This window comes from Branchiostoma floridae, chromosome 13, assembly GCF_000003815.2.
Source record: "Branchiostoma floridae strain S238N-H82 chromosome 13, Bfl_VNyyK, whole genome shotgun sequence".
In the NCBI taxonomy this organism is placed as follows: Eukaryota; Metazoa; Chordata; class Leptocardii; order Amphioxiformes; family Branchiostomatidae; genus Branchiostoma; species Branchiostoma floridae.
This window is the reverse complement of record NC_049991.1, coordinates 21,716,738-21,727,868: the sequence shown is the minus strand read 5'-3', so window position 1 is coordinate 21,727,868 and position 11,131 is coordinate 21,716,738. Positions and strand designations below refer to the sequence as shown.

The 11,131-nt window shown below is 42.5% G+C and overlaps 1 protein-coding gene across 1 annotated transcript in view; it reads left to right on the top strand.

Annotated features, from left to right (window-relative positions):
* LOC118428664 (DNA-dependent protein kinase catalytic subunit-like) overlaps window positions 1-11,131 on the top strand; it is an 86,731-nt gene that overhangs the window by 71,438 nt on the left and 4,162 nt on the right. Inside the window, 8 exon segments of the mRNA XM_035838775.1 lie at window positions 35-118; window positions 355-455; window positions 933-1,131; window positions 1,498-1,666; window positions 2,041-2,329; window positions 7,735-7,926; window positions 8,235-8,306; window positions 8,579-8,780. Coding sequence (XP_035694668.1) covers window positions 35-118; window positions 355-455; window positions 933-1,131; window positions 1,498-1,666; window positions 2,041-2,329; window positions 7,735-7,926; window positions 8,235-8,306; window positions 8,579-8,780 — 1,308 coding nt within the window.

The following is an 11,131-nucleotide window of genomic DNA, read 5'->3' as shown; positions in this document are numbered from 1 at the left end:
TGATGAGATTTTTTTTGTCCTGTGCAGTCTGAAGAAAACTCTATCGGTGATCTACTCCCTCGTGGACAAACTGATCGGAGGGTTGGAACAGCTCAGCCATCCAGACCAGCTCTTCAAGGTAAGGTTTAGGTTAGCTATTTCTGCAGTATGGGTTCATCATCAGGTAACAGTGATGTTACATTGTACTACAGTGATGTTACATTGTGCTACAGTGATGTTAGTACATTGCGCTACAGTGATGTTACATTGCGCTACAGTGATGTTACATTGTACTACTGTGATGTTACATTGTGCTACAGTGATGTTACATTGTACTACAGTGATATTACATTGTGCTGACTCTGCGTTTTCCAGGACTGGGGCGACGACGCTGACCTCAAGCGGCTCCTCAAGGTCGACCCGAAGAAGAGATCAAAGGAGGACAAGGTCAACATCAAGAGGCTGTATGAAGAGATGTGAGTGGTTCATAAGAAAACTGCTAAGTTTGTAGACTTGGTCAAAATACATAAACCTTAGCCTTCTCCCTGCTACCTATGGCTCTAAGTAATCAGATCTGGTGCCAAAGAGCCACTTCAGAAAGGAGAAGTTTGAAGAATGGATAGAAAGAAATGATCCATGACTAAATGTGTAAAATTCTTTTATCTTTGTCTAAAGTAATGTTTTGAAAAATGGCGCTCGTGTTACAAATCCAAATTTCTTGATGTTTAAAGAAATAATTGGGTTCACCTTGAATTTAAGAACCAAGAGTTGGAGTTTTTTTTTTTTTTTCAAATCTGTCTTGTGTCTCGTCAGGTACAACAGCCTAGCTTTTGATGTAACACGATTGAGTGGTGTAGGTTTGGGCCCCCTAGCAGCTTGCTCAGAAACCGCAGCCTGAGGGCATTTTTTTTAAAACTTAAAGACAATTTTCAAATCTGTCTTGTCCCTCCCAGGTACAACAGCCTGCTGGATTTCCGTTCGCCTAGCCAGGATGCCTCCATGTCATCCCTGTACGGCTCCCAGTCATCCAGCCTCGAGTCTCAGTCCGTCGGGTTCGGGCCCTTCCGCCGGCGCTTCGCCCAGCAGTTCGCCAAGGAGTGCGACAAGATGTTCGGCAAGGACGGAGGTCGCATCTTAGACATGAAGGAAAAGGTGTACTACGTTTTCTTCAACTCTCAATTTGGAATAAGAAAGTTTCTGCATTCAATTTGTTACATGTTACATTGTTACGTACAGTTTGGTTCAGATGTACGACTTTTGTATATTTTGCATCACTGTTATCGAAATATAGCATTGGGGAATGATCTTACATTAAACCTGTAAGAATGTTTTTCAGACTTCCAAATCGTGAATTTATTTCTGATTCACTGCAAGGTTTAGTTTCCATTATACATATCAAAATGCCACCCTTCATGATCAGATTTAACACCATCATAAAGTAAGTTGAAGTTTCTTCCCAATGTTTTCAATATGTAGACAAAAATGTAATATTCAGTTCAACATTCAAAACCCTGACAGGAATTCGTGAAGATGAAGAGCGGCCTGCAGAGCATGATGGGGGATTTCTACCGTAAGGCGTTCCCGCGAGAGAAGGGTAACTGTTACGCTCCCGGCCTGCTGAAGGACTACTGTCCCTGGCTCAGTGACTTCAACCCGCTCGACTACGACAGGGAACTGGAGATCCCAGGTGGGCTTGTTTGTTTGTTATGTTGTTTGTTTGTTTGTTTGTTTGTGCATGTGTGTGTGTTTGTGTGATGGAAAGAATACTTCAGAGAGTGACAGACTGCAGCACCTAATACCAAATTTCATTGATCATTCAGTACTTTTATTATACAATGAGATTGCTACTTCTTGTTGGTTATTGTGCTGTATTCCACATTTATAAAAAAAATCATCCTCAATTGAGTTAGAATATGACTGTTACAATTTTTCAAGTAGCAAGCAGTGCAATGAGGGTATATCTAATATTTTAAAAAAAGAAAGTTGTTTTCTCACCTTTTTTTTTATTGTACATATTTTTTATGCATTATGATTTATTATAATTATAATTATACCTTCCAGGCCAGTACACAGGCAAGGAGAAGCCCCTGGTGCAGTACCACGCTAAGATCGCTGGCTTCGACCAGAGGGTAAAGGTCATGGGGTCCTTACGGAAGCCCAAGAGGATCACGATCCGCGGAGACGACGAGAGGGACCGTCCGTTTCTGGTGAAGGGAGGGGAGGACCTGCGACAGGACCAGCGCATCCAACAGCTCTTCGACATCATGAACGACATCCTGACCCTTGACCCCGCCTGCAGTCAGCGCCAGCTGCGCATCAGGACCTACGGGGTCATCCCCATGACCTCCAGGTAAGGTCATCTTTCTATGATCTTCAGGTGAGGTTGTCTTTATGTGACCTTCTGTTAAGGTTCTCCCCTTGACCTCCAGGTATAATAAGGTCTCACCTTCTGGTAAGGTGACATCTCTATGACCTTCATGTACATGTAAGGTCATCTTTCTATGTCCTTCTCTTAAGGTTATTCCCATGACCTCCAGGTGAAATCATCCCTATAACCTCTAGATAGGTCACTCTATCACCCTCGGGTAAGGTCATCATTGGACAATCAACAAGCAGTCAATAAGAATCATTATGATTTCTTACATATTACCACTGTGAAAATTTTCTTCTGAGACGTTCAAGACTTCTTAAAGGGTTTAGTATTGTGTGGTGATGTGGATTTACAGATTGATAGAGCTGGTTTGCCATATCTAAGGCTTCTTGGTTGAAGCTTATTGCCTTTCTGTAGTCCCCCAGCTCTTCCCATGTACTTCCCAGATTATAGAGTACAGTAGAAATGGTAGGATGTGCTGCATCCCGTCCATAGATTGCTCTGTACATCCGCAGTGCCTGTTGCTGGCATTCCAATGATTTCCTGTGTTTGCTCAAACTGTGATAAGCTTCTGCCAGGCTGTTCAGTAGCAAAGCAATGTCAGAATGCGGTGTCCTTTGGCCATAATGAACTTTTCCTATCTCAATGGCCTGCTCTAGATAGTCGACAGCTTTCTGATGTTCACCAGTTCTGACCCAGCAGCACCCCAAATTGTTCATTATCAATAGAATATGATGCTTAAATGAACTTTGGCCAATCTCTCCCATCATCTCCAGTGCCTCCTCATAGTAGCTGATTGCTTTCTTGTAGTTCTGCTTGTGAAGGAAGCAGTTTCCTAAGTTGCTGAGTGAGGATACAACATTAGGATGTGGTTTTTGACCGTAGATCCTCCTCTTCATCTGTAGTGCTGCTTCTTGATACTTGATTGCTTTCTCAAAATTATCCAAACTGTAATATGCTCGGCCCAAGCTGTTGAGTACGGTGGCAATCTCGGGATGTTGCGCGTTCTGACCATGGATACGTCTTAGTATATCCAAAGCCTGCTCATTGTATAGTAGTGCATTATTGTGGTCGCCCATATTCTGGCACAGTGTTCCCAGGTTTCCAAGTGCTGTTGCAATGTGAGGATGTGCTGTACTCTGACCGTAGATACTCCTGAACATCTGCAATACCTGTTCAAAGTAGCTGATTGCTTTTTTAGGATCACCAAGTGAATTCCAGGAAGCACCCAGGTTATTCAGTGATGCTGCAATGTCAGGATGTGCTGTGTCTCTCCCATAGATACTCCTCCTCATCTCCAATGCCTGTTCCTGATAGCTGATCATTGTTTCTGTCTTATGACCCTGGCCTTGCATAGCTAGTGCCAAGTGGTCCAGTGAGATGGCAATTTCAGGATGTACTTCACCAAAGATGCACCTTTTCATCTGCAGAGCCTGTTGATGGTAAGAGACTGCTTTCTCATGATCACCAAGATGGAACCAGGCTGTACCCAGGCTGTTCAGTGAAGATGCAATCATAGTATGTGGTGAATGGTGGATTTTTCTAAAAATTTTCAATGACTTTTCATGGAAACTGATTGCTTTCTCATAATCACCAAGCTTTTGCGAGATTGATCCCAGGTAGTTGAGGGATTCAGCAAAATGTGTTGGATATTCTTTATCTAGATTGTAGGTAGCATTTAGCATCTGCAGTCCCTTTTCCAACAGGTGTTTTGCTTTCACATAGTCACACAGCACAAAGTGCATCATCCCCTGTACTATTCCATTATTTTCAAATAGATTGCTCAAAATCCGGATTGGGGCATTTTGTCCATCGGATATTTGTTGTGACACCTCCTGTTGTAAGGGAATAGCTGTGTAGTAGTACCTGAAAAGTTGCTTTTGACTTGAGACATAAAATACCTTTTCCATCATGTTGGATTCCCCAATATCAACCCCTTGTGACGTCTCAAGGAAAGACAAGGCAGACATGTTTTCCTTCTGTCCACCATTTGCGATGTATGTTCTGAGCCTGAGTTCTGCTGAGATGCTGACAAGCACCCGCAGGTGGTGTGCATTCATAGAGTTGATAACAGACCTCCTTTCCATTTCCGCTATTGTCTGCCAAATGGTGAAACATGTAGGAACAATACCTGCACTCAATGCAATCACTTCCACTATCATTGAGGGGAAACGATAGATTTCTTTCTTCACATCGGTAAGCATTGCTGTGAGTTGATGCTTTTCATAGCGGCCCATGTTTTCCCTTAGTGTGTCATTTGCTTCCAGCATGGCCATTTTGCCTCCATCAGCCTTCAGTAAGCCAACTACAATACCTGCATACTCATCAACTAGGTCCTGATCCCCTACCATTAAACATGGGTTTCTCAGTATGCTGGCAAGGTGGTAGCCCTTGTCTAAATAGTGAGTAACATCTGTATGTATTAGAGTGGCCATATTTGTTGGAGTGCAGATCAGTTCACTAGTCCCCTGCCTGCCCAGGGGAGTCTTGCTTGCCTTTGGCATGGATCCATCGAATGCAAACCCACGAGGTGTGACAGAGTCATAGTACCAGTTGTCATTCGGGTTCTCAGAGTAGAAGTCATTGAGAGATTTTATTCCCAGTGCTGGGAGAATGGTTTCTCCCAGGTTAACCACTTTGAGATGGAGGTAGTGAGTGAGTTGTTTGAAATAGATCAAGTTTTTCTCACTTTCTTCTTCTAGCAAGATGGCAAACTCCAGGTCTGAGTATGGAGTTACCAGTCCTGTGGCCTGGGAGCCCAAACCTATCAAGGCATACTTACAGGGAGGGGGACCCATCATCAAAATACATTCTTCTACCAGCATGCTTATGAATCTAATTCTTTCCTGTGAAATTTTCTCAAATAACTGCCTGACAGCCTGAGCTCGTTTTGCCTCTATGTCTTTGACACGTGGGTCATCCTCATCATGTACATAGGGATCCAGCTGCTGGTTAATGGTTTCCATCTCCAGCTTGATCTGGTCCCGCATCTCCTTCAACTGTTTCTTGCGTTTTGCAGTCCCATCATGGCCAAGACATTTGTCAGTACCTATTACTTGTTTAAGAAATGATCTTTCTACTTCATTGCAAGCAATTTCTAAGATTGCTTTCATAACTCCATCCTTTGACCTGGCCATTGCTGCATTGTAGAGTGCTGCTGCTTTGACAAAGTCTCCCCCGTCTCCTGTCTGCTGACCTCGCTTACTGTAGACATCCCCCAACTTGCACAGGGGCTCCACCTCTCTCTGGTACTGCTGGGCTGTGAAGACTAAACAGAAGGTACATTGAACAATTATATTGGCTGGTAGATTAATACAGATTTCTTTAAATTGATATTTTTCTTTTGCAAGTGAAGGCATATTAAGTTTAAGATTGACTGTCAGTGAGTGTTTATTGTAAGGGAAATGAGAAAAACATTAAGGGAAGATAAAAAAAAACTATTATTAATAACTTATAATGATTGAAAAATAGAAATAAAAATTGGTAATAAATAAAACTGAAAACATGTAAATTGAATTTAAAAAACAAAAATAAGCAAATAAAAAAGGCAAATGAATTATTAAATAAATAGATGAAAATCACACATGAATAAAAAAATTTAACTGTTTGTTTTACATTGAAGCCTGGTTTCAAAATTGTAAGACTTATAAAATCCATCCCACCTTTTCGATGCAGAAGCTTCAGTGCAGCAGCAAAGTGTTTCTCTGATGTCTGAAGCTCTGCCTTTTGCATGGATAAGTTGCCTTTCTTCATGTGATCTGTGAACTCCTGTTCCCTGCATACATATACATATACATTGTATCGAGATTTGATTGATTGAAAAAAATGTGTTTAATATTATTATTAAGCTTTTCAAGATTTTACACATAAAAACCAATTGGTAGAGCAGCAAGACAGCTTTATGGTGTCCATTGGATCTTCTGATTTCAGGAGTAAAATGTGTCAGAGTGCATTCCACTGACAGTCAGTAATATACTGGCTTACCAAGACTCTTCAGTATTATTTTCTACTTGGGTAATGAGAGACTGTGTGTTGTGTATCCATCCTCTGTCCTCCTTTGGTTCTGGAGTCTGTGCAGATCTCTGAAAATGTAATCGGAAGCACAATGTCATGAATCTTTGCAGTGAATTTGGCCAAATGAATGATCATGATAGGTTTGGAGTCAATCTATATAATCATGTAAAAAATTATTTTTATAGTATACTGTATTAAAGTTTGACTAGTATAAGTAACTCATTGGTACTATATGGCATGCAAATAAACATATTGAAAACTAATCTTTGTTTTAATCATTTTTATGATTATCATATTTGATTGTACTACCTGTTGGGGGGTATGATCTGTGGGACATAAAAGTCAGCAAAGGTCTTACCCTCGCGACTGCCTCTCCGAGCCTGTCTGTGAAGGCGACACGATGCTGCAGCGTCTGTCGCTGCTGTCCTTGCTCACATCTTGTCAGGGCTTTGTTGTACATGGCGGTTGCCTTTACTAGCTGTGACACATCAGAGTTTTTCCTGCCCTCCTCCAGGTACCAGTCTCCCAGGGACTTCAGGGATTCTTCTGCCAACAGTTCATCTCCTGTAGCTATGGCAGTCACCAGTGTCTCCGTGTATTTTTCCTTAGTCAGTCTGCCGCCTCTTTTTGCAGCTTCAAGGTCCAGATTGTTGAAAATTGTCGCTACTCTAAGTATGCTGTCATTATGAGATCGTTTCCCATCGAACAGCAATGACTGAATATTTGGGGAGTAGTTGTGATACAAATTGTTTGACAGTTTCTCCGTATATCGAAGACGATGCACTAAAGTTTGTCTCATGTCTGGATTTGTACTGCGCTTTAATACAGCGACATAAAGGCCAGCAGCCCTTTCAAACTCTGCTGGAGACTTGCTGACCCTTCCCCTCTGTAGGTGCAGGTCACCAAGGCTTTTCAGAACTTCCATCTCTGTTGCTGGGTCCATGCGCAGGATGGCGTCTCTCAGGGCCCGTCCGTAGCTCACTTCTGGGTCTTCATCTCTCTTCAGACATAACTGCAGCAGCTGCAGTCTGTCTGCCAGGCTGGTCATGGTGGGAGTTGTTGCTTTTCAGCCCCTCAGGCCAGAGCTACTAGTGTGCAAAATCAGAAACAATGGTATTTATTAATTTTTATAGAAAGAATGTGATTCAGATTTAGTTTATATCCATAATATAGATGCAAGAACATTCTCAGTACATGCACAGGAAGTCTTGGTACATCAATGTATTCTGGGACTCACTCAATTTACTCTCTGAGACATGCATACACTGACTCACTTAATATGTTCTTACAAACAGTATAGATTCAATAGATTTCTAAGCATTGATGTTGTGCTCTTTTCATAATAAGAATTGTTCTGCCTTCCTCCCCAGGGTGGGGCTGATCGAGTGGATGCAGAACACCACCCCCCTGGGGGGTTTCCTGGAGAGCGCCATGACCCCCAGGGAGCAGGACGTGTTCCTGCACCAGAGGCAGCCCATCAGTGACTACGCCGGCTACGTGCACCGGCTCAGCGGGGCGGCGAAGAACGACCCATGGGGCAAGGTGTACGGAGCTCTGTACCAGTAAGACCTGCTTTTCATAAAGATTTACTTTCATTTCATATGTGATAACAGTTTTTAATTATAACTGTTACAGTCATGTAAGTTCAGTTGTGAAAGACAGACAAAACAGGGCTTCCCAACTAGTCTGTGCATGGCTATGCTCATAAAGAAAGGGCTAACCCTACAAACAGAGAAAATACAGACAGTCAGGAATAGTTTTGGAAATAAGACTGTGACACAAGACAGTCTGACAATTCTTTTAAATTACCTATTATGCATACTTCTTTGTCACGTACCATCTGAAATATAAGATATCATTTGCTTCCCAGGAAAGCGAGCAGAACAGACGTGACCTTGGCCTTCAGACAGGTGCAGAGCAAGGTCACCTGGGACATCATGAGGTGGGTCAAAATTGCACACAGGCAATGACAAAGTGATTGTGCTAAAAATTGGGGTAAGTCCCAATTTTTAAAAAGTTTTGTTTCATCTTCTTTCCTATAGGATGGATTTCAAATTGCTTGTACTCATTTATATGCTCTCTTGTCCCAGGCGCGGCTACCTGCAGCTGAGCTCGTGTCCGGAGGCGTTCCTGACGCTCCGAGCCCACTTCACCACGACCCATGCCTCACAGATGTTGTTGTTGTTGATGTTTACTTGTTGTCTGTTGTCCCAGGCGCGGCTACCTGCAGCTGAGCTCATGTCCGGAGGCATTCCTGACTCTCCGAGCCCACTTCACCACGACCCACGCCGCCCTCTGCATCGCGCAGTACATCCTCGGCATCGGCGACCGCCATCTTGGAAACTTCATGATCGACCTTGAGAGCGGAGGAATGGTGGGGATCGATTTTGGACATGCTTTTGGCTCCGCAACTCAGGTATGTATAAATGGCTTGGGCAATACCATAAATTGTGTCATACATAGGCCGCGATAATGTTCATTATGTCATACCTGTGACGCGAAAACGTTTGATACAGGTGTTCCGGACCGGGTGATAACTTTCCGTACGGCCCGGGCTTATCACACGGGCTCCATTCGAATAAATCAAACTGTTTCGAGTGGGCCGAGTGCGGCGCCATCGAAAGTTCGAATACCTGATTCGGACGTTGGAACATTACTCTTGCAACACTAAGTTGTTCGAGGGCACCAAATTTGTTGGACTTCTGGCGCATTTCGCATATCAAAACATGGGTTTTCTCAGGTGGGTATGACATAAATAAAATTACACAACACGGTGTATTCCGCATCACCCTCGGTCTCAGCCCTCCCGCGGGTCGGATCACCCTCCGGCCTTCGTGCGATCCAACCCGCGGTCGGGCTGTTACCTTGGGTGATATGGAATACACCGTGTTGTATTCTATAAATACGGTGTTCCAGTCCGGGTGATAACTTGGGTTGTCAGTTCTATAACAAGGGGTTCTATTGTTGTCACATGGGCTTCCATATAGAATAACTTGAAACCACTTTGTATGCGCCAAGTGCAGCACAAATTTGAATACTGGATTCAGATTGTATGGTGCAGTGGCCAAATGGGTGATTGCCTTGCAATTGATAGGTCGTGAGTTTGATCCCCGGCCAAGTCATACCAAAGACATGTAAAAAATGGTACATGCTGCTTTCTCTGCTTAGCACCCAGCATTTGGGAAATAGTATGGAAGTTGAACACACACCACTACCAGTGGACTAGCCCCTGCTGTAGCAATTGCACAAAGCTGTGTGGCCCAGGGTTCAGAAATGGAGATGGGCGCCGCTCTATGCACCGTTTGGAGCAGGAAGGACTTTAAATTTTATAGCATGTGAAGTCCAGTGGTTGAAGAGACCCTGACTCTGCACCAAATGGTTGGAAGTTCAAATCCCTGCTGTTGTTGTCACTCACCCGACATGCATGCGAAAGGAAAGGTTGCAGTCCTTATCTATAGGGCGGGTCGTTAAGCTGTTGTCCAATGTTTCTTGTTCATGTTAAAAGAGCTAGTGGAATTTTTCTGGTACAATGGACCTGTAAATACTGTACATGGCGTCTGTCGTCTCTGTTACAGCCAGTGAAAGTGTAGCAGCTGAGTTAAACTAGTTTGAGATCATTTTCACTTTCATTGTAAATACCTGGCACACTCAAATATTACACATCACCTCCTGGCTACATGTATTCCACAAATGTTGTACATTATGTGTTCTTTATGTAAGGCTTGTACATGTATATACATTGTTTTAACAATGTGTGTCAATTACACGTACGTTTGTATGCTCATTTATTCGATGTACAATGTAACAACTGTTTAGTACATAATTTATGTTTCTAAATATCTTAGTTTGGGAATGACATTGATTTGAAAAAAATTAATTTCCAAATTTGATTTATTTGGCTGTATAGAGAGAAATACAGCCACAACCTGTCTGAGTAATAATCACCAGTGTTTTAATTTTTTTTAAAATCTCAGTTCACAAATGAGAGAAATCTTGACAAACATGTGCTTCATGCTTCACTGATATTTTGAATGGCCCATTAACATAAATATTATCATGTCAGTAAATGAACATAATGGTAAATACATACATCAAACTCACCTTGAACTGTCAGTGTTGTAGCTGTTACGATGACAAACCCAAGACTTCCAGTACTCCCTTAAAACTATGACTTCAAAGTGAAAATAAATGAAAGTATTACACAGTCACCAGTTCGCCTGGCCCAAGTCTGTAGCTCAAACAATGGACCAACTTCACACATGGGTAACCTTAACATTGACACTTGACTTTGAAGGAATACCCAACGGATCTTGAGTCACTAAACCGTCTGGCACACAGTTTGTAGCCTTCTAACAGAAAGGGAAGTCTTCCTTACTCAGGCCCGTTCCTTCCTGGTGACGTCATCTGAAGTGTTAACAATATCATGTTGCCCGGATGCCCTTTGTGTAGTCAATATGTTTGAATAGGCTTAAGTAAACACAGCCACACATGGGTACATGACCCTGTAAGGTCACTGTGAGACTGTAAATACAGGCAGGAAGAAACAGTCACACAAGTTCAGGCACATTGAACAATTTTTTTCACCATCTTTACAAGAGTTCCACAACCACATACCTTTGGCAAATGGAGTGAACTGTTACAGCTTACGTTTCATGCAGATTGTAAAATTAATTTTAAAATTGCTTAACCTCTCTCCTAAAGTATCAAGTCTTCCAATTATTATTGTGTACTAAACTCATATTAATGACTACACAATATATAAGTTAG